The 25,593-nt window shown below is 45.8% G+C and overlaps 1 protein-coding gene across 4 annotated transcripts in view; it reads left to right on the top strand.

The window, feature by feature from the left end:
* Positions 1–25,593, top strand: part of CHRNA5 (cholinergic receptor nicotinic alpha 5 subunit) — a 34,399-nt gene that overhangs the window by 2,605 nt on the left and 6,201 nt on the right. For 3 of the 4 annotated variants that reach the window (XM_035713935.2, XM_035713931.2, XM_025450769.3), the window contains exons 2-3: positions 22,149–22,300; positions 25,439–25,483. In XM_035713935.2, coding sequence (XP_035569828.1) covers positions 25,457–25,483 — 27 coding nt within the window. In that variant the 5' untranslated portion in view covers positions 22,149–22,300; positions 25,439–25,456. Of the gene's footprint in view, positions 1–17,857; positions 18,012–22,148; positions 22,301–25,438; positions 25,484–25,593 lie in introns of those variants that run through there. The other variant, XM_049092851.1, reaches the window with a different exon arrangement.

Raw genomic sequence — 25,593 nt, 5'->3', positions numbered from 1 at the left:
AGCCTCCGGGCCGGGTGGGGAGCGCCCTGCATCCCCAGCTCCCGGCTCCGCAGCCGGCCTTTCAGCCTCCAGGCGGGCGCCGAGGTGTTTTGCGCAGGAATAGAAAGAACAGAAGAAAATGCTCAGTGGGCCTCACTTCCCAGGGCTTTAGGAAATATCATAGTTGCTCCCCTCAGCGTCTTGGGGAGAAATGCTACCATTTCTGGAGCAGCTGTGACAGGTGAAGGTGAGAGCCGAAGTTTCCAGCAGAACTTCAGCCTCCGTGGGTGAAGTTTCCTAGAGAGGAGACATGTTCAGGTGTGGGAAGAATCTCCCCCGCCTCCCCTTAAGCTTTGTCAACAACGATTTCTGACTCCAGAAGCGATGATCTTGACACTAGAGTTGTTTATTGCCGGGCGCACTGCGGAAGGAGCCCCGAGGGAAATCACCGGAAGGTGACTTCGACATTTAGAGAAAGTCCTGTGCTGAGCATGTCCCGGTCATAACCAGAGGAAAGGACTGATGCTCGGGACCCCACGAACCTGGGTTCGGGGGACTCCGGGGCGTCATCTTCACCTGGACAAGTGTGTTGGTCGGCTTCCGTTGCAGCACTGGGGTTACCTGAGTCCTCTCCAGAATTAGGTAGTGAAATGCCAGGTGCCGAGCCAGACAGTCTAGAGAGCCATCGTTTCCTGCACCTTTTGCTGAAAGTGGAGCTTTTCTCCTGTTTTAATACAGAACATTGTACTCAAGCTGTGAATGGGGTCCGCAACCTACGACCCCGCGTGGTGCTGGGCGCTGTCCAGGCCGATCCATCTCCTTTCTGACCCACGCTACTTAGCAAGTACCTCTCAATAACATCACGTTCTATTACGTTTATGTTTTCTCTTTGTCCCACGTGAGCTCCTTAAGAACTGGGATTTTTTTTTTTTTCAGTTTTAATTTCAGTATAGCGAGGAGCCCCATAGATGTTGCAGAGGGATGGACCGGGCAGTAAGCTCTCTCTGTACGTTACTTTGCTCATCCGTAGAATGAGGGTTCGTTAATGGCTCCCCACTCCAGCTCTAAAACTTCCAAGAGTCTGTGTGCTCTTAGTGATTGTTTGGAGAACAAAGTGATGTTAAATGGATGATGGAATGCACACTTGCTCCTAAATGGTGATGGGATTTGTGGGGTGGCTTACAGTACTGTCTGGAGACCTGCCACTAATTGCCGTTTCCTTGGGCATTAGCTTGACCTCGCTTTATTTCTCCCTCTTTAAAATGAGAGGGTGGCGGTAGATGTTTAGGTCCCATCAGCCAAAATCTACATTTTGCTATTTTCATATTTACCTTAGAATTTCAATAATCACTGTTTCTTTTTTTTAATTTTTAAAAATATTTTATTTATTCATTCATGAGAGACACATACAGAGAGAGAGAGGCAGAGACCCAGAACCTGACGTGGGACTTGATCCCAGGTCCCCAGGACCACACCCTGGACTAAAGGCGGCACCAAACCGCTGAGCCACCCGGGCTGCCCCGTAATCACTGTTTCTTACGGTTTTCTGTGAACCAATCCTCAGGAAACCAAAAGTCTAGTCTGCCAACAGCCGTACGTTCATGGGTGATGGAAAATTGCAGAATTTGAAAAGTGGCTCAAGAGGCAATTTTGTCTGTATTGTATTAGTGGGGCACTGGGCTGGCTCAGCCGGGAGAGCATGTGATTCTTGATCTCAAGGTCATGAATTCGAGCCCCACCGTTGGCGTGTAGAGATTACTAAAAATAAAGTAAGAATTAAAAAAAAAAAGAATAATTAGTACATTAAGATAATACAAGCCTTTTTAACCAATCTGACCATGACTGGGACAGTGATTTATGTCATCACTCAGTTATATTTCTTAGCTATGTGACATTTTAAGTGGTTGAAACTTTATTTTTAGTATATATAGTAATAGATCTATCATTAAAAGGGAACTAAAATAACTATTTATGGAAAGTGAGAGCTGTGAAAGATTTTTTTCTCTTCACCTTTAATTATTTTCATTTTCATTCACATTTGCAGAAGCTAACAGGAATACCCCCATGGTGGCTGTCATCTCTGCTTTTGTGATGACATTGAGAAGAATCTCTAGGTGCCTCAGTTCCTCAGGCAAACCTCTCACATTATTTGAAATGGAACATTATTTTGGTTTCCTTGCAAATACTAAATATGCTCTATGAGCTAGGCTGTGAGCACCTGGCAGGTAGGGTTCTTGGGTGCATTTCCTGATGCACCTGACTTAATGTAGACTATCAATGGCACTTTGAAAGGTTCCCAGTCATTTATTTGTCAGAATAAGGTTTTTTTTTCAACCTATAATCTACAAATTAGATCTAGCAAGTAATTTTTTGTAATTAGGATATGAATTTTTAGTACAGTAATTTCAGTACAGAACATTTTTCTTCTAATACTATTATTCTTCTCCCTTAAGAATTGGAATTAATTTTTTCAGATGTAATTTTAAGTTTAATATTAAATAAGCATGTCTTGACAGTATGAGTTGGCAAATATTGGGATAGTTTTTGATAAAAGTTTATGACTTGTTTGTTTAGAAGTCTAAACAGACTCTCCAGAACACCAGAGGTATAGTTTTATAATGACAGGAGGATAGAAGAGATTATTTCAATGATCCCTTTCTGCTAAAATTTTAATCTAAATGGTCTGTTTCCATTTTGGGGAAGCGGGATATTGTTTCTACTAACTGAGTTTAATTCAGAAACCTTATGCTTTCTTCTTAAGTAGATTTATAAAGTAAAGCCTTTTACTAGTAAAGAGAGCAATTAAATATGAATATTTGAATCTGACAAAAAGGACAGCATGACACTCTTTTTTTTTTTTTTGAGGCGTGTAATGTAATATGCTTTGACAGTCACATAAATATCTGCACCGAAGTGTGATAGGGCCTTTAATTAGAAACCTGCCAGGCATAACAGTCACAGAGGAAAGTGTGCTCAGTTTTCTACCAAACATTCCCTCCACCTGTGGGCCTGAGAGCCGTGGTTCTCGCTCACGGAGACGGGGTGCCCTGTAGTCCTGCCGGGGCTGCTTATGTGCCCACTTTCACGGACCGTGGAGCCTGGAGCGTGGGTACGCACACTCTGCGTTGCTACTTCCATACTATTACCTCTCGTTTTTCCCTTTTGAAAAGGATATTCTTCTGCTAGCAGGAATTTACGTGTTTAATGCAAAGAGGAATGCACACACTCCTATAGCAGTACGAGTGAGTGCCGGCTGCCACGCTAACCATGGGATGTTACTGCGTCCAGAGTTTTCTGTCTGCGTGTCTGCTTCTTTGCTACGTGCGGGCTTTCTAGTAGTGTCAGATTCAGAAAATTATGGCCAAGACCCGTGTCAGGGAGCTTACCACCAATGTTTCTTCCAAGAGTTACATGGTTTTGGATCTTATGTTCAAGTCTTTAAACCATTTTGAGTTTATTTTGTGCGTGGTGTGAGAAAGTGGCGTGGTTTCATTCTTCTGCCTGTGGCTGTCCGTTTTCCTGACACCATTTATTATTTCCTGACACCGTTTACCTGATGCCTGTCCTTTCCTCCTTGGGTATTCTTGGCTCCTTTGTCATCAATTCGCTGACCGTAGAAGCGTGGGTTTATTTCTGAGCTCTCTACTCTGGTCCCGGATCCATGGGTCTGGTTTCGTGCCAGGACTGTACTGTTTTAGTGACTATAGATTTGCGACATGGTTTGGAACCAGGGAACAGGATAACCTCCAGCTTAGTTCTTCTTTCTCAAGGTTGTGTTGGCTCTTCTGAGTTTTTATGGTTCTGAACAAAGTTTAGGATTATTTGTTCTGTTTTCTTGAAAAATAACATTGGGATATTGATAGGGATTGCATTGAATCTGCAGATTATTTGGGGGTAGTATGGACATTTTAACAATATTTTTTAAATCCTGAGCATCTTTCTATTTATATCTCTTATTTTCAATTTCTTTTTTTTTTAAACTTTTTAAAAAAATTTATTCATGAGAGAGAGAGGCAGAGACACAGGCAGAGGGAGAAGCAGGCTCCATGCAGGGAGCCCAATGTGGGACTCGATCCTGGGACCCCAGGATCACACCCTGGGCTGAAGGGAGATGCTCAACCACTGAGCCACCCGGGCGTCCCAATTTCTTTAATGTCTTGGAGTTCTCGATATACAGGTGTCTCATCCCCTTGGTCAAATTCATTCTTAGGTATTTATTTCAATGCAATTGTAAATGCGGCTTTTAAAAAACCTTCTTGATGGGATCCCTGGGTGGCGCAGCGGTTTGGCGCCTGCCTTTGGCCCAGGGCGCGATCCTGGAGACCCGGGATCGAATCCCACGTCGGGCTCCCGGTGCATGGAGCCTGCTTCTCCCTCTGCCTGTGTCTCTGCCTCTCTCTCTCTCTGTGAGACTATCATAAATAAATAAAAAAAAAATTAAAAACAAAAAAAAACCTTCTTGGGATCCCTGGGTGGCACAGCGGTTTAGCGCCTGCCTTTGGCCCAGGGCACGATCCTGGAGACCCAGGATCGAATCCCACGTCAGGCTCCCGGTGCATGGAGCCTGCTTCTCCCTCTGCCTCTCTCTCTCTCTCTCTCTCTCTCTCTCCCCCTCACTGTGTGCCTATCATAAGTAAATTAAAAAAAAAAACACCTTCTCTTCCCGATGGTTTACTATTAGTATATAGAAATGCAGCAGGTTTTTTGTGTGTTGATTTGGTATCCTGCAGCTTTACTGATTTTGTTTATTCTTACAATATTTTTGGTGGAGTGTTTCAAGTTTCTTTTTTTGTTTAAGATTTTATTTATTTATTCATGATAGACACAGAGAGAGAGAGGCAGAGACACAGGCAGAGAGAGAAGCAGGCTCCATACACCGGGAGCCCGACGTGGGATTCGATCCCGGGTCTCCAGGATCGCGCCCTGGGTCAAAGGCAGGCGCTAAACCGCTGCGCCACCCAGGGATCCCTGTTTCAAGTTTCTATATGTAACATTATGTCATCTGGAAGTAGTGACATTTTTACTTCTTTACCGATATAGATACCTTTTATTTCTTATTCCTGCTTCACTGCTCTGGCTAGGACTCCGGTCTGTGTTGGATAAAAGTGGTAAGAGTGGGCATCCCTGTCTGTCCCTGGCCTGAGGAACGGCTCTCAGCTTCTCACCGTTGATTGTGCTCTTAGCCGTGGGCCGTACGGCCTTTACTATGCTGAGGCAGATTTCCTCGGTGTCCACTTTGTTACGAGGCTTTATCGTGAGTGGATATTAAAGTTGGTCAAGTGCTTTTCTGCATCTATTGCGAGGATCCTATGATTTTTATCCTTCATTTTGTTAATTGGTGTATCACACAGACTGGTTTGTGGATTTTAAAGCATCCTTGTGTCCCTGGGAGAAATCCCCCCTCGATCGCGTTGAATGACCCTTTTGGTGTGTTGATTTGGTTTGCTAATATATAGTTGAGGATTATTGCATCTGTGTTGATCAGGGATAGTAGCCCGTAATTCTCTTTTCTGTGGCATCCTTGTGTGGTTTTGGTTTCAGGGTAATGCTGGCTTCGTAGAATGAGTTTGAACATGTTTCTTCCTCTTCTATTTTTTTTGTCAGAACTTGAGAGTTTGAGATGAATTGATAATAATTCTTTGAATGTTCAGTAGAATTCACCAGTGAATCCATCTGGATTTTTCTTTTCTGTGAAATTTTTAATTACTGATTCAATCTCCTTACTAGTTATCAGTCTGTTCAGCTTTTCTGTTTCACCATGATTCAGTCTTGGTAGATTGTATGTTCCTGGGAATTTATGTGTTCTAGGTTGTCCAATTTGTTGGGATATAACTATTTGCAGGAGTCATTTATGGTCCTTTCTCTTTCTGTGGTATCATTTGTAACATTTCCTGTTTCATTTCTGATTTTCTTTATTTGGGTCCTCTCTTTTTTTTTTTTTTTTTGATGACTCTAGCTAAAGAGTGTCAATTTTATTTATCTTTTAGAAAATCAGCTCTTAGTTTCATTGATCTTTACTTCATTTTTCAGTCTCTATTTCATTTATTTCTTTAATCTTCATTATCTCCTACCCTCTAACTTTAGGATTTGTTCATCTTTTCCTGGTTCCTTGAGATTGTTTATTTGAGACTTGTTTCTTGAGGTAGACATTTATAGCTATGAACTTCCCTCTTAAAGCTGTTTTTGCTGCATCCCACAAATTTTAGTATTTATATTTCCATTTTCATTTCTCTCAGGGCATTTTTAAAATTTCTCTTTTGATTGCTTCTTCAATCCATTAGCTGTTTGATAGTATGCTGTTTATTTATTTTTTTTTTTAATTTTTTTTTTTAATTTTATTTATTTATGATAGTCACATAGAGAGAGAGAGAGAGAGAGGCAGAGACATAGGCAGAGGGAGAAGCAGGCTCCATGCCCCGGAAGCCCGACGTGGGATTCGATCCCGGGTCTCCAGGATCGCGCCCTGGGCCAAAGGCAGGCGCTAAACCGCTGCGCCACCCAGGGATCCCTATAGTATGCTGTTTAAACTCCACATATTTGTGAATTTTTCAGTTTTACTCATTGATTAATTTCTAGTTTCATGCTGTTGTGATCAGAAAATATACTTGACATGATTTTAATCCTCTTAAATTTATTAAAACTTCATTTGTGGCCTACCATATGATCTATCCTGGAAACTATTCCATGTGCATTTGAAAAAATATATATATATTCTGTTGCTTTGGATGGCATGTTCTATACATACGTAGGTCTATCTGGTTTAATGTGTCCTTTAATACTGACATTTCCTTGTTGATTTTCTGTCTAGATGATCTATCCATTTATGTAAATGAGGTATTAAAATCCCTTACTCTCATTGCATTGCTATCTATTTCTCTTTTTAGATCTGTTAATATTTGCTTTATATATGTAGGTCCTCCCAAGTTGGATGAATAAATATTAACAAATATTGCATCCCTTTTTTAGATTGTCCCCTTTATCATTATATAACAGCCATATTTGTGTTTTTAAAAATTTTCATTTACTTTTTAAAGTATATTGTATGCCCAGTGTGGGGCTCGAACTCAAAACCCCAAGATCAATAGCTGCGTGCTCCACCCACAGAGACAGCCAGGCACCCCTACAGTCTTTGTTTCAGGCTGATAAAAGTATAGGGGCTCCAAGATGGGTTTTTTTTTTAAGATTTTATTTATTCATTCATGAGAGACACAGAGAGAGAGAGGCAGAGACACAGGCAGAGGGAGAAGCAGGCTCCATGCAGGGAGCCCAATGCGGGACTCGATTCCGGGTCTCTGGGATCACGTCCTGGACCAAAGGTGGCGCTAAACCACTGAGCCACCCGGGCTGCCCTGCTCCAAGTTTTCTTGGCTTCCATTTCCATGGGGTCTTTTCCATCCCTTCACTTTCAGTCTGTATGTCCTTACATCTAAAGGGAGTCTCTCATAGGCAATATATAGATTGGTCTTTTTTTTTTTTATTTTTTATGATAGTCACACAGAGAGAGAGAGAGAGAGGCAGAGACATAGGCAGAGGGAGAAGCAGGCTCCATGCACCGGGAGCCCGATGTGGGATTCGATCCCGGGTCTCCAGATCGCGCCCTGGGCCAAAGGCAGGCGCTAAACCGCTATGCCACCCAGGGATCCCGGTCTTTTTTTTTTTTATAATCCATTCAGCCACTCAGTGTTTTGATTAGAGAATTTAATCCATTTATATTTAAAGTAGTCATTGATAGGTATATGCTAATTGCCATGTTGTTAATTGCTTACTAATTGTTTTTGTCGTTCCTCTCCTTTCTTGTTCTCTTCTTTTTGTGGTTTGGTGATTTTCTTTAGTGGTATATTTATATTCCTTTCTCTTTATCTTTTTTGTATTTATAAAAGGTTATTGCTTTGTGGTTACCATGAGGCTTACATATAGCAATTTATGTCTTTAACAGTCTATTTTAAATTGATAACAACTTAAATTTGATCCCATTAAAAAATTCAACAGTTTTATTCTTTCTCTGGCCCATGTTTTATGTGTTTGATGTCACATTCTGCATTTTAAAAATCTTTGGTATTCCTTAACTAATTACTATAAACATAGTTATTTTTTTTACTACTTTGGTCTTTTAGCTTTCATACTAGCTTTGTAAGGAGTTATATATATTTTCCTTTCTAATGAGATTTATTCTTTCATATATTTTCTTGTTATTAATTAGTGCTCTTTCTTTTCAGCTTGAAGAAATCCCTTTAGTATTTTTTTGTAAGGCTGGTATTGTGGTCATGAACTCTTTTGCTTCTCAGGAAAACCATTTATTTCTCTTTCAGTTCTGAATGATAACTCTCCTGGGTGGAGTATTCTTGGTTGGAAATTTTTCCCTTTCAGCACTTTGTGGTTTTTTTTGTTTTGTTTTGTTTTTGTGATAGTCATACAGAGAGAGAGAGAGGCCGAGACATAGGCAGAGGGAGAATCAGGCTCCATGCACCGGGAGCCCGACGTGGGATTCGATCCCGGGTCTCCAGGATCTCGCCCTGGGCCAAAGGCAGGCGCCAAACCGCTGCGCCACCCAGGGATCCCTCTTTCAGCACTTTGAATATATCATACCACTGCCTTCTGACCTGTAAAAATTTCTGCTGAAAAATCTGCTGATAGCCTTATGGGGTTCACTTGTATATAGGTTGTTTTCTCTTGCTGCTTTCAATATTTTATCCTTATTTTTAACTTCTGACATTTGAATTATAATGTATCTTGGTGTGGATCTCTTTGAGTCCTATTTGGGACTCTCTGGGATTCCTAGGTCAGGATATATGCTTCCTTCCCCAGGTTAGGGAAATGTTCCACCTTATTTATTTATTTAAAGATCTTTTTATTTATTCGAGAGAGAGATCCCAGGACCCAAGATGGTGACTTGAGCTGAAGTCAGATGCTTAACTGACTGAGCCACCCAGGCACCCCTCTCTCTCTCTTTCTCTGTTCTTCCTGAGATCCCTGTGATGTGAGTGTTAGTCCATCCGATGTTGTCCCGTAGGCCTCTTACGTATCTTCACTTTTAAAAATTCTTTTTTCTTTCTGCTGCTCTGTTTGGGTGAGTTCCACTGTCTTGTCTTCAAGTTGACTGATCCTCCCTTCTCCTTCCTCTAATCAGTGTTGAACTTCTAACTGTATCTTTCAGTTCAGTTATTGTATTCTTCACTCTGTGACTTCTGTTTGGTACCTTCATGTATTTTCTAAATCTTTGTTGAAGTTCTTGCCGTGTTCATTCATTCTTCTCCCCAGTCTAGTGAGCATCTTTACAACCATGACTTTGAACTCTTTATCAAGTAAATTATCTTCATTTCATGAAGGTTTTTTTCTAGGCTTTTATCTTGTTCTTTCAGTTGGAACACACTTCTCTCTTTCTTCATTTAGTTTGAGTCTCTTTTTTATAGATCATTCATTCATTCATTCATTCGAGGCACAGAGACAGGGGTAGAAACACAGGCAGAGGGAGAAGCAGGCTCCATGCAGGGAGCCCTAGCTTGACTCTCCGTGTTGGTGTCTGTAGTTGAACAAACACCTGTCCTAGTCTTGAAGGAGGGGCCTGTGTAGAAGGTGAACCTTGTCATTCAACCCTGCCCAGTTCTTTGTTGGCTCTCAAACCTTTGTGCATGTCCAAGCAGCCTGTTATTTATATATATATATATATATTTTTTTTTTAGAATTTTTCTTTTTAAGATTTTTTATTTATTTATTCATGAGAGACACACAGAGAGAGGCAGAGACACAGGCGGAGGGAAAAGCAGGCTCCACGCAGGGAGCCGGATGCGGGTCTCGATCCCGGGACCCCGGGGTCACATCCTGGGCCCAAGGCGGGCGCTCAACCTCTGAGCCACCCAGACGTCCCAGCCTGTTATATTTTTAATAGCTTCCAGTAGGTGAAGATGTTCCAAGACCTGTCAGTCTACCTAAGGGAGGATATTAGTACCTGGATTCAGGGTGTTTGGTAGCTAGACCCTCAGGTAGCAGCTTTATTCATTCACTCATTCATTTAAAGTAGGCTCTATGCCCAGCATGGGGCTGGAACTCACAAGCACAGGTCAGGAGTCACACAGTCTACTGATTGAGCCAGCCAGGTGCCCCCAGGTGGCAGCTTTTAAAAGTCTGCTAACATAGGGGCCCCTGGGTGGTGTAGTCCGTTGAGCATCTTTCTGACTCTTGCTTTCAACTCAGGTCGTGATCTTGGCATCATGAGATTGGGCCCTGCATTGGGCTCTAGGCTGGGCAGGGAATCTGCTTGAGAGTCTCTCTTCCTCTTCCTCTGCCCCTCCCTCACTCCTGCTCACTCTCTAAAATAAATAAATCTTAAAATAAATAAATAAATAAATAAAAGCATGCTAATATGTAGAGTTGTGTGGGACCGCAAGAGCGAACCCTAGTGGCCAGGTGACCTGGCAGTTATCCACTGGGGGGCAGCTGCAAAGCCTAAGCTCCCAACAAGTATATAAAGGCTTTCCTGAGCGATGCTGGCAGTTGGAGCAAGGCAGGAGGAGAGCACCAACGTGGTGTCCACAGCTTGTGTTGGCTGGGATCCCCCACAGTCCACTGGATTTATGCTAACCCTGAAGCCTGCCCTTGAGGGCAAAGATCCAGAGGAGTTAGAGAGCGCCTTCACAGAAAGACCAGCTGGGGGTGTGTGTCTGTCTGTCTCAGTCTGCTGTCTGGGCCATGCCCGGGGGTGGTGCCCTCCAGGAACTGGTTCTTCAATTGCCAGTCCCAGGGGACCCAGGAGAGCGGCACCCTCCACCCCTCCCCCAGCCATCTCCTGAGCCATATGGTCAAGGGGCATTCTCTGGGCAGCAGCTGCAGACACGGGCACCAGATGTAAAAAACAGGACACTAGTCATTTGTAAAGCCTCCTTCCAGGAGACCCTGGTCCTCCAGAGCGTGACAGGGAGAGAGCAAGCAGTGTCTACTCTCTGGGGGTCCAGAAAAGTTCACAGTCAGCCCCTGGATGAGAGTTTAATTAGAAATGTGCCCATCAGGCCAGAGCCACGATGGTTAGCTAGTAGGCCTCCTCCACAGAGACTGAGCTCCTGGTGCCTTGCCCCTTGCTGTGCCCTGGGGACGGAGGCTGTTTGTGAGCTCTTTCTCCAGTGCACACGGTCCTGTGGGACCCACCAGCACAAGCCCCACTGGCCGCCAGTGACCAGTGGTGAAGAGACGTCCCTTGTCAGCAGCTGCGAAAGTCAGGGCGACAGACAGGGGTGCAAGCCCCTTTTTGGGTGGCACCAGTTGTTGCAGTCCCATGGGACCAGGAGTCAGGTAGTCAAGGAGCATCCCCTGCCGGGCGCCACAGAAGTCAGGGGACCAGACGCATGTGCAGGCATGAGTACTGGTGCTCTGATGGCCACAGAGGTGACCTGAGTGGTGCCCGTCCCGGGGCTGTGGCCATGGCCTCCAGGTGTGGGGGACTCAGGCCAAAGTCTGCGTCTGGAGACGCCCCTTCACTTTGGCCGGCTGGTGAGTTGCGGGCCTGAGAGCCATCTTCCAGCTTCTCATGGCCTCTCGGGCCCGGGACGTGAGCCCTCTTGGTCCTCAAAGTTGGATGTTAGGGCTCATTTCTCACTTGCAGGTCTTAAACGTTAAGGTGCCCGGCGGTGTGGGTTTTGAATCCCTGGCTCCTTGGGGGGCGGGCCTGGGTTTTGAGTTTTCTCTTAGTTATGGGTTGCCCTGCAGGGTGCGGCTTATGGCGTCCTGCCTGCTTTAAGGTGGTGGTCTCCCCAGTGTCTGATGTGTAGTCACACTCAGCAGCCATCTGGGTTACTTAGGAGGAGCTTGTCCCGTGTGTGGTTATAGACCCAGTATGTCTGCGGGAGGAGGTGAGTCAGGAGCCCCTACGTACATCACTGTCTTGAACCTGAACCTCACAGTATGGACTTTGGATATTTTATTTTATTTTTTTTACTTTATGATCAACAGCATATATGTAGAATCAGGCAAAGCTTTTTTTTCTCTAAGTCAGGGTCTCTCAACCCCTGATATTGGAGCTGGAAAATTCCTTGTTACATGAAGCTTCCTGCGTGTTGTAAATTGTTTGGCAGCATGTCTGGCCTCTAGCCACGATGCCCGTGGCACCCACCAAAAAATGTCTCCAGATACAGTCTGATGGGCCTTAAGGGACAGAATTGGTCTCACCCCTGCCCCTGGAGAGTCATTGCGGTAAGTCTTGCGGACTATGGCTTCCAGGTGGTGTGGGCTGCAATCTGCAGGGGGTGGCGAGGCCCCAGATGCTGGTTCCACAGGCTGGAGGCAGGGCCGAGCACCCCTAAGGTGCTCAGGGGACGCGGGTGCCGCTGGCTGGAGCTCCACATGACCAGCACACCTGTAGACGTCTTCCCATTCCTATCAATTGGGCGGATTTTCGGGAGAATCCAATGGCAATGATTATGGAAATGGTGAATTTGAGTGAACTGTAGCCCATCAATGTAAGACCAGTAGAAACTAAGAAAACGAGCTCTGTCCTCCCTCCTCACACTCCGCTGCCGTCCTTCGAGCCCTCCGTGCTCACTCGGACAACTCTAAGGGGGGGCGTGTGCAACAGCCTCACCACGGTCACCCAGACCATAGCAAAGGGCGGCAATGGCACGTGCCACCGCGCGTCCTGACCTAGGGTGCTATCGACGTACCAGCTGCCGCGGGCTGTGCGGCCGACTCAGACGGCGGGCCCTGGGCATACCTGGGCTGATTCTCACCCTGTCTCCTCTGTGTCCGATGTCTCCTCTCCTTGAGGACTATTGACCGGACCTAAATTTAACACTGTCTAAGGTCATTGTCTTACTGCAGGTGTTCCAAGAGTCCAGGAAATATGTTAAGTCAGGTTTACTAAAGCGTATCAGTTACAGAGAAGCTTTATCCCATAATGCTGTTGTAAGAATCAATAGAAGGTGTGATGAAAATCCCGAAGTGAAAAAAATCCTCCACATTTCATCCTTAATTCTTAAAATAATGACTGGTACGCATACTTATCTGTTGTGTTGTGGCAGTTGGATACAGAACACATTTCTCCTCATTTGCAAAAGAATTATGTTCAGTGCTTGATCTTGCTATTGCTTAAACCAACCAACCTAGAATTCCTGCAAAGAAGATTGTTTTTTTTTTTTAAAAAAAAAAGGAATAGAAGTCATTTTTTTAAAAAATAAAACAAGGAGACTTAGAAAAGTGAATTAACTGCCCCAATAATGCCTTGAACCGTGCACTGGGGGCATAGTATTATATAATACATTGTATGTACTCGTACAAGCCTCTTTAGGGGCATTCCCTTATTTCCTTCTTGTGGCAGCCAGTGAAGGAGGAGGGGGGCTATTGGCAGTACCCAGCAAAATTTAAAACGTGTATACCTTTGACTCAGCAGTTCTAAGAAGTCGGTGCCACGGGAATCCTTATATAAGTGTGGGAAAATAGATGTATAAGGATGCTAACACGGCATTTTCCTCATTGTAGCATGGTTAGAAATAACCCAGAATTGAAGACTGTGTGAATGCCCATTGATGGGGAAAAGCTTAAATCACGATAGACTCAGAACACAGCCCTCTCTGCAGCTCGTGGAGGAGTGGGGACAGAGAGGCTCGGACTGACGTGTACTCCGGGATGAAAACAGAGGCCCCAGAGCTTGAGAAGAGCAAAACGTTTGCTCCTTGTGCATGTGTGTGTAAAAGTGTCTGCACATCACACCTCACAGTGGTTACCCTTGCAGGAAGGGAGGCGGGGAGGAGGACAGATGCTACTCGATGAGTTCTTCCGGATTGAATCTTGGCAATGCTCATGTAGTATTTAGTTACTTTGTAATTAAAGTTTTATTTTGAGAAAAAGCAGAAGTGAACCTGGGTCCTAGCTCTACCTGTGCTACTTAGGTTGGACCAGTGGTTCTCACCCGAGTAGTTTTGCAACACCCTTCCCCACTCAGCCCCCTCTCAGCCCCCAGGACCTTTGCAACAGCTGGAGGCATTTCCGGGTGTTACACTGTGGGGAGGGAGTGTGTAGCAGGTAGAGGCCAGGGAGGCCACCGGCCCCATCAGGCGCAGTTTTGTACGGATGCCCTTTGATGACTCGCCCTCTCTGCCCCGTGCCTCGGGCACCACTCCAGGCCCTGGGGGCTTGGGCTTCAACATGAACTCTAGGGGGACACAGACATCCACACTATGACACGTGTCATTTTCTATTTATTACAATAGTTCTCGAAAGCAAAGCAAGTGGCGGGTAAATCCGTCTCCAGATGTGGGGATGTCACACCTACGCCCAGGAAGGACGGCGAAACCATGGGTCTTTGGAAATCGGATTTCACCCGGCCCGTGATCTGCTCCCCGTGGCCCGGGCTTATTCCACCGTGAGACTCCACCCAGGAGTCCAGCCCTGAAAGCACTTGTTTTCCGAAGACAGTTGGCCTCTCTGGTTATTTTCTTGAATAAAGAGAAAACTTGGGCAGCCCAGGTGGCCCAGCGGTTCAGCGCCACCTTCGGCCCAGGCCGTGACTCCGGGGTCCTGGGATCGAGCCCCGTGGCGGGCTCCCTGCGTGGAGCCTGCTTCTCCCCCCGCCTGTGCCCTCCCCCTGCTCACGCTCACTCGCTCCCTCAGATAAACAAACTGTCCCACGTCTGCCCTCCCTGTCCCTGTCCCCGTCGCCACACGCTGCTTTCCACGTCTGTGACTTTACTCTAGACACCTCGTGTTCGCAGAATCAAGCAGTGTTTGCCCTTCATTGACTCACGCGTTTCACCGAGCGTGACCACAGCCTCCAGACTCTGTAGCGGGTGCCGAGTGACGGTCAGGGGGTGTGTGGCCCACACTGGCCCCTCCACCTGCAGGTGGACATTGGGTTGCTTCCATCCCTTGGCTCTCGTGCATGATGCTGCTGCGCACACGGCTGTGCAAATACGCTCCTCAACACCCTGCTTTCAGTTCTTTGGAAGATATGCCCGGAAGGGGGATTTGCGGACAATCCCGTAACTCTGTCTTTAATGTTTTGAGAAACCTCCACACTATTTTCCACAATCCTGCGTCATTTCACCTTCCCACGAAAGGGCGCGAGGGGTCCAGCCTCCCCATTCTCTCCAACACATTTGTTTTGTTTTGTTTTGTTAAGTGACAGTAGCTATCCTAATGGGTGTGGGTGACACTTTGTGATTTTGATTTGCATTTGTCTCATGATCAGTGACGATGATCTTCTCACTGCTTGTTGGCCATTTTATTTATTTTATTTTTTTTAAGATTTATTTATTGATTTATTCATGATAGAGAGAGAGAGAAAGAGAGAGAGAGGCAGAGACCCAGGCAGAGGGAGAAGCAGGCTCCATGCAGGGAGCCCGACGCGGGACTCGATCCCGGGACCCAGGATCACGCCCTGGGCCGAAGGCGGCGCTAAACTGCTGAGTGCCTGGATGAGTCAGGATTTAAGCGCCTGCAGAGTCGTCTCCTTTCAGTCGCTAGGACCTCAGACCTCCTGAGTGAGAGGAGAGAGGACTGGCCTGGATGGCAGGTTCTGCTAACTGGTACTTACCCCAAACAGGTGGAATCAGTTGATGCAGAAAAACCCAGGCTTTGACGACTCTTCTGTCTTCAGACCTGGTGACAGGTCAGCCCCTGGTGGGCAGATGACAGCCTTTCAGACTGTAGCCTCTTCCCTTATGAAGGACATCTGCACGTTTGCTGTCAAGGTGGCAAAAATGTGTCGTGACCTTTAGCCCTCCTGTGCTGCCCCGGCCCTTCGGGCTGATGTAGCAAAATGCAGCAGACAGGCGGCCCTGCGGCTGTGACCCAGGGAGGAGGCTGTGGTCACTGGCGGGGGGGCCCCGCATGGACGCTCCCCCCCCACCCCAGGCACCGTTCGCCCTCTCTGCCCCGTGCCTCGGGCACCACTCCAGGCCCTGGGGGCTTGGGCTTCAACATGAACTCTAGGGGGACACAGACCTCCACACTATGACACGTGTCATTTTCTATTTATTACAATAGTTCTCGAAAGCAGGCTGCCTAATGTAAAACTAGGGGGAGGGGAAGGGGGTGAGCGGCTGGCGGGGGTGTGCTGGGCGTGGAGGGATGAATGGGCCGGGCGTGTGACACACGCTCCCACACACCCAGGGATCCTGTGACGCCAGGGGTGACGCAGGGGGAGTGCAGGCTCTGGACTTCGGGTAGCAACGATGCGACGGTGTAGGCTCATCAGCTGCCCCAGGTGTCCCCCCACTCTGCTGGGGGATGTCCTCACGGGCAGGGCGGACATGGAAATCTCTTTACCTTCCCCCCAAACTTGCCATGAACCTTGAACTGTTCTGTAAGATAATCTCTGAAAAGCAGTTTTTAAATTATTTTTTATGATCACAATAGGTCTCGTTAACATCCTTTACCATACATGCTCACAGTTTTTCTTCTTTTAAAAACATTTTTTTCCTTCCGATGAGAACTTTCAGGGTCAACTTCCCTTTTTTTTTTTTTTTTTAAGACTTTATTCATTCATGAGAGAGAGAGAGAGAGAGAGGCAGAGACTCAGGCAGAGGGAGGAGCAGGCCCCGTGCAGGGAGCCCGACGTGGGACTCGATCACGGGACCCCGGGGTCTCGGCCTGGGCTGAGCCACCCGGGCTGCCCTCGAGGTCCACTTTCTTAGCAACCTTCAAATATGCAACACGGTATTGTCACCAGGCTGTGTATTACGTCACTGTGACATTTATTTTATGACTAAACTTTGTACTTCTTGATCCCCTTTACCCACTTTGTTCACCCATCACCCCCTTGCCTCTGTCAACCACCAAGCTGTTCTCGGCATTTGTGAGCTTTTTAAAATAGATATTCCATTTAAGTGACATTGTACGCCATCCACCTTTGACTTATTTCCTTTGGTACAATTCCCTCGGGGTCCTGGTGAGTGGGGCTCGCTTGCAGGTCCCTGAGATTATGATTTGAGCCAAAACCGAGAGTCAGACACTTAACCGACTGAGCCACCCAGATACCTCTTATTTCTTATTCCTGCTTCACTGCTCTGGCTAGGACTCCGGTCTGTGTTGGATAAAAGTGGTGAGAGTGGGCATCCCTGTCTGTCCCTGGCCTGAGGAACGGCTCTCAGCTTCTCACCGTTGATTGTGCTCTTAGCCGTGGGCCGTACGGCCTTTACTATGCTGAGGCAGATTTCCTCGGTGTCCACTTTGTTACGAGGCTTTATCGTGAGTGGATATTGAAGTTGGTCAAGTGCTTTTCTGCATCCTCTATTGCGAGGATCCTATGATTTTTATCCTTCATTTTGTTAACTGGTGTATCACACAGACTGGTTTGTGGATTTTTTTTTAAAGATTTTATTTATTTATTCATAGAGATGCAGAGAAAGAGAGAGAGAGAGGCAGAGACACAGGCAGAGGGAGAAGCAGGCTCCATGCAGAGAGCCTGACGTGGGACTTGATCCGGGGTTTCCAGATCACACCCTGGGCTGCAGGCAGCGCTAATCCGCTGCACCACCGGGGCTGCCCTGATTTGTGGATTTTAAAGCATCCTTGCGTCCCTGGGAGAAATCCCCCCTCGATCACGTTGAATGACCCTTTTGGTGTGTTGATTTGGTTTGCTAATATATAGTTGAGAATTATTGCATCTGTGTTGATCAGGGATAGTAGCCCGTAATTCTCTTTTCTGTGAATTCTCTTTTTAATCCTTGTGTGGTTTTGGTTTCAGGGTAATGCCGGCCTCGTAGAATGAGTTTGAACGTGTTTTTTCCTCCTCTATATTTTGGAAGAATTTGAGAAGGATTGATATTAATTCTTCTTTGAATGTTTGATAGAATTCATCAGTATTTTTTTGGGGGGGTGGGAAAGGAATGAAGTCTTTTTTTTTTCTTTTTTTTTAAGATTTTATTTATTTACTTGAGACAGAGGGAGACGCAGACTCACTGCTGAGCAGGGAGCCCAGTGCTGTACCCAATCCCAGGACCTCGAGACCACGGCCTGAGCAGAAGGCAGGCACTTCAGTGACTGAGCCACCCAGGCACCCACAAGAGGAATGAGGTCTTAATTTAAAAAATAGACCATTACTAGGAAAGGTATAAAACATTACAAAGAAATAAGGAAAATAAATGCACTGGCATTGCACACATAGTTTTTTATCTTTGTTATTTTCCAAGGAAATGTTGTGGTATAATTTTTCTGAAGGTCATATCTACATGTTTGTCACGTTTTCTCAGCTCTGATCAGTGCTGTGTTGTCCACGTACCTGCTCGCCTTAGCTCAGTTGTGAAGACGTCTTCCTTTTGGTCACAGATTATCAAGATGTCATTTATGCACCAGACAACTCACCTATTTAAAGTACATGATCCAGTGATTTTTAGTATATTTAGGCTAGTGTGACTGTCACCAAAATTGATGTTTGAACATTATCTCCACCCCCCCACCCCCAGCCCCTACCAGGCAACCACCAATCTACTTTTCTGCATCTCTTGATTTGCCTTTTCTGGATAGTTCATGTAGGTGGAATCATAATTTACAGTCTTTGTGACTGGCTTCTTTTACTTAGCATAATATTTAAAAGGTACATCCATGTTCTAGCATGCGTCATTAATTCATTTTATTTTTTTTTAAGATTTTATTTATTTATTCATGAGAGACACACAGAGAGAAGAGAGAGGCAGAGACACAGGCAGAGGGAGAAGGACCCCATGCAGGGAGCCTGACGTGGGACTCGATCCCGGGACCCCAGGATCAGGCCCTGGGCTGAAGGAAGGCGCTAAACTGCTGAGCCACCCAGGGATCCCCTCATTAATTCATTTTAATGACAAAATAATATTCCATTGGGTATTCCACATTTCATCTATCCATTTATCATTTAATAGGCATCTGGGTTGTTTCCACCTTTTAGCTATTATGAAAAATGCCGCTGTGAATGTTCATGTGCAAGTTTTGGGTGGACAGCTGTTTTCATCTCTCTTGGGTATGTACTGAGAGTAGAATTGCTAGGTCTATCGTAACCCTATAGTTAACTTTTTAAGGGACTATTAAATGTTTTCCAAAGCAATCACACCATGTTACACTCCTACCAGGAGTGTACAAGGGTCCCAATTTCTCCACATCCTTCTCAACAATTGTTATCTCTGTTTTCAATCATAACCATTGTATTGGGTGTGAAACGATAACTCACTGTAGGTTTTTTTTTAATATTTATTTATTTATTTATTTATTTATTTATTTATTTATTTACTGTTTCTATACCCAATATGAGACTTGAACTCATGACCCCAAGATCAAGAGTCGCCGCTCCATCAACTGAGCCGGCCAGGCACCCCTCATTATAGCTTTGATCGGCATTTTTCTGATGGGTAAAGGGGTTGAATATCTTTTCAGACACTTACTGGCTGTTCTTTGGAGAAAGGTCTGTTCAGATCAGTAACCCATTTGAAAATTGGGTTGTTGTATCTTTTTATCATTGATTTGTAATAGTTTTTTATATAGTCTTGGTACACACCCCTTATCAGATAAATGATCTACAAATATTTTCTCCCAGGTCCCTCTTTTTAAGTCAGGACAGAAAACTAAAATGTATTAAAGTGACTGTTGTGATCAGCATTATACTTAGGACTGTAGAGGTGCCAAAGTATAGAAATTATTTCTACCTTTTAGGGCATTGATTTCTTTGGAGACCCAAGACTTACGTGACATAACTGGAAAAGAACACAGAGCAGTATATGTCAAATAATATACGATCTTGGTGAAAAATAGTATGAAAAATAAATGCCCTGGGATTCCAAGGAACTGAGGTTGAAAGTAATTGATTTAAATTATTTATTTTGAGTGGAAATAAATGAGCAAATGTTAACTGTGCAGAACAACTTTTTGAAAAGCATATTCAAGTTTGAATTCAGTTTCTATCGAACTTAGTAGCACCACGTGCACTGTGTCGATCTTTCCTGCTGGACTGTGTTTATCCCTGTGTGCCCGGTACTGGGCACAGTGCCTAGTATGAGGCACTTGTCCAAGAAACATTTGTTGAATGAGTGAGCAAAAATTAGTATGGGCTGGAGCTGTCAGGGAGTGTGACACTAATTAAGCACTTTGATAAAGTCTCAGGATGGAAAATGTTCACATGAGAGGTGTAAGAGGTGGAGCGGAGCCCTGGGGGCCCTTCAGAGCTCTGCCACTAACCAGCCCTATGGCATGGCATCTCCCATCACGTATCCTCCTCTCCTTTAAGCATTCTGAGCTTAAATTTAAGCTTATGAGCAGCATAAACTTAAAAAGATTTAGAACCGGCTAAAAATCCTCTACCTAGAATTTGCATGATTAAGGTTTTGTGTTAAAACATCACTGACATTAGCACTCACTATTTCCATAAAATTGTGTTGAGGAAATAGTATTTCTAATATTGGATATACTAGGAAGATATTTTTGAGGCTGCATCTTAAGGATTGTCGTTAGAGGGAATGTTAGAATTAATTTGTCAATGTATTATTTATACCCCACCTACTTTCTTTCAAACAGGATTCGAGGTGGCGAATCAAGCTAGCATCTTTTTCCCTAAGGCAAAAGGTTCTTAGATGCTATTAAAATGCATTTTATTTGTCATTTTTATCTTTCAAACAACCTCAAACTTTTGGTGTTTCAGAGGCTATAAAAATTTTAAGCAGGAGTAGGAGAGGAGAGAGTAATGCTATTGAATTAACGGCTCTTAAACATTAAAACAAACGACTCAAAAAAATAAATAAATAAAACGAATGACTCTCCAGTGCATAACATTCCAGTTGAATTGGAATCTCTCCAACGCTGTGCATTTTCACATAAGGAGTCTTTTATGGGAAGCAGGTTCAAGGTCTATGGTATTTACAGATTAAATCGAGTTTCCTAACTCACCAGGGGAGCCAGAGAGGAGTGTGCTGCACTCTTGACGGGTGGACGGGACAGGGGCGCCGGGGCGGGCTTCCTCCCGCTGGAACACGGTCTAATAAAGACACGAGGTCTTGGGAAAGCGCTGGTTTTCTGTCAGGTTGGAGAAGGCCCCTCGTGCCTGCAGAGTCCTGCGTGCGTCCCTCATCATAAATAAGCCAGCAATGTTTTGGTTCAAGTAAATGCTTTTTCTTTGTAAAATCGGGAGTCCTGGTAAACGTCAGGCTTGACTTTCACTCATTTCAGACCCTTGACAGGGACTCGGAGCACGTAACACTGAAAACTCTCGTTTGTTCAGAGGCTTAATCCAACTTGGCAGAAGAACAAACATAACGGTGACCAGGGAATCTAACCGCTCCGCGGCCATGGCATCTAGAATATAAAAAATTCTGTTTCTCTCTCTCTCTCTTTTTTTTTTTAATTTTTATTTATTTATGATAGTCACACACAGATAGAGAGAGAGAGGCAGAGACACAGGCAGAGGGAGAAGCAGGCTCCATGCACCGGGAGCCCGACGCGGGACTCGATCCCGGGTCTCCAGGATCGCGCCCTGGGCCAAAGGCAGGCGCCAAACCGCTGCGCCACCCAGGGATCCCTGTTTCTCTCTCTCTTTTAAGTGTCAGGCCCTAAGGTAACTGTCTGCAAACATATAGCCAACAAAGGTATGACATCTGAATAATTCATCCAGTGCTTATATGTTTGTATAGCAAAGTCATGTAAATGAAAATTTGTTAATTTTACATTTACAGTTGATGTAAATGCACCTCAAAGTCTCTGTTTTCTAGGTTTGGAATTTTTCCCCAAGCAACCCCTCGAGCCCTGGCAACTTATTTAAAAGCTTTTGTTAGAATATTCTGTATAAAGTACTGAGTGTTTCCTAAGGAACATAGCATATTTCCATATGAGTAATCGGATTTTACTAAGAGATATATCCAAGCCACAGTGTCCCTTATTGATCATAAACATTTGTATCAATATTTTATTGTAAAGGCTCTATTAATAGCCTAAATATGGGCAGCCTGGGTGGCTCAGTGGTTTAGTGCCACCTTCGGCCCAGGGTGTGATCCTGGGGTCCCGGGATCAAGTCCTGCGTCGGGCTCCCTGCATAGAGCCTGCTTCTCCCTCTGCCTGGGTCTCTGCCTCTCTTTGTGCATCTCTGTGTCTCTCATGGATAAATAAATAAAAATAAAATCTTAAAAAAATAGCCTAAATAATAGGTTGATTCCTATAAAGCCGAACATTTTTTAAAGCATAGGTATTTAGTGGGCGAGAAGCTAATACACTAACTTTGAAAAATCTTTATGCAGGATTGGCTGAACCATCCTTGGTGGCAAAACACGAAGACAGTTTGTTTAAGGATTTGTTTCAAGACTACGAAAGATGGGTTCGTCCCGTGGAACACCTGAATGACAAAATAAAAATAAAGTTTGGCCTTGCACTATCTCAGCTAGTGGATGTGGTAAGTGTGCCAGGCATCACATGCTGCATTTCAGAGGTTCCGGGGGCGCCGTGGGCCCGGGGTGGGGGGCAGCGAGGGTTTCCAGGGGGCCGGGCAGGGAGGAGTGATTGCCGCAGGCACCGGGATGCACTGTTTGCATGACATTGAGGAGTTTACAAATAAATCACTGATCTGGTAATTATTGTAGGTTTATTTTGAATAAGGTCAAAGATAGGAAACATTTTATATGGAAGCTTCTCATTACATTTTTTTAAAAATATGATTTTAAAAAGTCAACATTTTAAAGAGGAAAGAGTCCAAGAGTAGAGTTGTATATTGTTAGGACAAAAAGCGTCTTGGCCCGTCAGCGTTTCAGTCTCACGCCTCAGACACGTCCGAGGCTCTGCCGCGTGGCGCCCACCAGGGAGCGTGGGTTCCCTCGCGACAAGTTCTCGCCGTCCTGAGACCCTTCTCGAACCCAGAGCTCGTGCCAACGTCGACATTAGTTTCTCCTTGTTCTGATCACGGCAGTCACTAGCCCTTTCCCTGATGTGTCCCCAGAGCCCACAGTGACGGCGACGGTTAGAGACGAGCCTTTATTTCCTAATTAGAGAAGCAGTGAGGATGTTTGTAGAGAGCTCTGGGTTCGAGAAGGCTCTCGGGAAAGTACAAACGACTACAAATAAGGGAATAAAGACTGTGTTTCCACCCCCTGGAGATGACCCATGGTGACATTTTGCTGTATTTCTTGCCAGTTGTTTGTGTGTAACTTTTCAAATTGGGATATTAATTTTGACACAATGAAGCCTTTTTTCCCCTCTTGTTTTTTGTTCCCTTACAATTTTAAAAACAGTCTTAAGGGATACCTGGGTGGCGCAGCGGTTTGGCGCCTGCCTTTGGCCCAGGGCATGATCCTGGAGACCTGGGATCGAATCCCACGTCGGGCTCCCGGTGCATGGAGCCTGCTTCTCCCTCTGCCTATGTCTCTGCCTCTCTCTCTCTCTCTGTGACTATCATAAATAAATAAAAATTAATAAAAACAGTCTTAATTCCACTGTGGGCACGCGGTGTCCTATTGGCCTCAGGTGCCCGGTCTAGTGGTCAACACCGCCCAGCACCCATTTCTCTCCTCTTGTCACATTAAGAGCGTTGCCTGCCTCGTTCCATAATCTTCATACATAAATATAATTTTAATGTCTATCCGACGTTCCGTTTATGACTTATTTAAATATTCTATTGTTGGCAGAAGTTAATTCCCATTATTTCCTTTTATAAATGACGAGTGTATTTGTATTATTAATGACAAATGCCTGAATTTGGTGGCTGCTGACTTTACCGTCAGGTCACAAAACCATCGCCCTGCGCCCCCCCCACTCCCCCCTTCACCCAGTGGCTTCTCTGCCAACGGCGCCGTGTCCTGGGGACAGCCCTGCATTTGTACTTCTGGGTTGTGTCCCATCGTACGTGGTGCTGACACGTAACAGATGCTTGGGACCTGAGGTCTCCTTGCGTCGGGCTGTGCCCCACATTTGGGGCCAGTTGTGAACTTAGGCATCACTCCTTTATCTGTGTTCCCATGGAGGACACGGGTGCCGACTGGGTCCTAGCCTCTGGTGCACAATTTGTGTGCGTTCACATTTTTCTGGGGAAAAGGTCTATCGTTTTCATTAGATTCTCAAAGCTGACCTGCTGCCTTGTGGCATCATGGGTAAGAGGTTTACCAGAACTTTCCCCGTTATTCATGACTGCATTTAGGGCTTTAGCCCCGGGGGTATGCTGCGCAGTCGGCACTCACTCTGATGCTGTGTGACTTTGGGGCAGACAGTAGGGCCGCTGCTGTGGGGCTTAAGCTCAGGAGCTTGCCATTCTAACCGGTTCCCACCAGCCGGGGCGGTTCCACACATTCCCCCCCTGGGCTGGTTCCTCTATCTGTGTGATGAAGGAACTGCACTAGATAAAATCTCCAGGTCATTTCCTTTTATTTTTAATTAAAACAATTTTTCTTAAAGATTTTATTTATCCATTCATGAGAGACACACACAGAGAGGCAGAGACACGGGCAGAGGGAGACGCAGGCTCCCCTCCAGGAGCCCGATGCGGACTCGATCCCCGGACCCCGGGGTCACGCCCTGAGCCGGACGCAGATGCTCGACCGCTGAGCCACCCCGGGGGTCCCCCCAGGTCCTCTCCAAGGACAGGTGACCTTTGGAACCATCGTGAAAGAGTGACGCCCACGCTGCACTCCCCAGATTGTTCCCGAGTTGGACTTCAGGGCCTCTGTCCTCTGCCCGCTCCTCTCCTGGGCCGCCCACCTGCTATGGAAGGCGTCCCGCCAGGCCCTGGGCCGTCTGAAGCCCTATCCTCCCTCCCAGCCTATGGGTTGCGCCCACTGCTGTGCATGTCCCCACCCGGTGTTCCGTCCTGCCAGTGGGTGTCTGTGGTTGGCACCCGGCGATCACCTGGTCTTGTACTGGTCCCACTGGCTCCGTGGTATTTCAGGGAAAATGACGGAAGTGATGTCACTTTAATTAGGCCTCGAAAGCTCAGTGACAAGCCGGTCTCAGCAAAGCTCCATCCGGGAGGTGTGAGCAGCAAGTGGCTGAGACCCCAGCTCGCCAGGAAAGTGGCCGTGCAAGCGCAGGGCAGTGACCTCAGCTCGGCCAAGGTCAGCGATGCGGCCCTGTGCTCGGCGGGGCACAGAACACTGCAGGGTTCCAGCCTGGGGACACGCGGGAACGGGTGTGACTCCGGCCCCTTCCCCCATTTCGCCTCTTCTGCAATCACCGCGTGTGTCGTAGTTCACGGCGATTCACAACTCGCTGTCCGCTTCTTCCTTCGAGTGCCAAGTGCGCGGTGACGCTGTGCTTGTTCCTTAGACCATGTCTCGGGTTTGAGGACGTAGAGTAGCTGAGTCCCTGAACGTTCCATCCAAGATGCCAGCGTGTCCTGCAGGGCAGTTTATCTGAAATACAGAGCATGTTGAAAGGAAAATGTGAAATTAGGCTGGAAAAGTGATGCTGCTTTTCCAGAGACCTGCATCGATGAGCAGGATGTAGGTACGGTGTGGATGGGGGTGTGTGCAGGAAACTGAAAATCCTTATTTAAAGCATCACTGTTTCTGTACTTGAAATCAGCCTTATTTAAATTTTTGTTTTACAGGATGAGAAAAATCAGTTAATGACAACAAACGTCTGGTTGAAGCAGGTGTGTATAAAATTCAAAAGGTCACCCGCGCGGTCACTGGTGCTGCGACTGTAGGATTTTCAGAAACACAAGCAGGTGGTCTGGCGGACGGACAGGATGCCAGAGGCTCT

The sequence above is a fragment of the Canis lupus genome, chromosome 13 (genome assembly GCF_003254725.2).
Source record: "Canis lupus dingo isolate Sandy chromosome 13, ASM325472v2, whole genome shotgun sequence".
In the NCBI taxonomy this organism is placed as follows: Eukaryota; Metazoa; Chordata; class Mammalia; order Carnivora; family Canidae; genus Canis; species Canis lupus.
The sequence above is the reverse complement of the archived record's forward strand: the minus strand, read 5'-3'. Positions and strand labels throughout refer to the sequence as shown.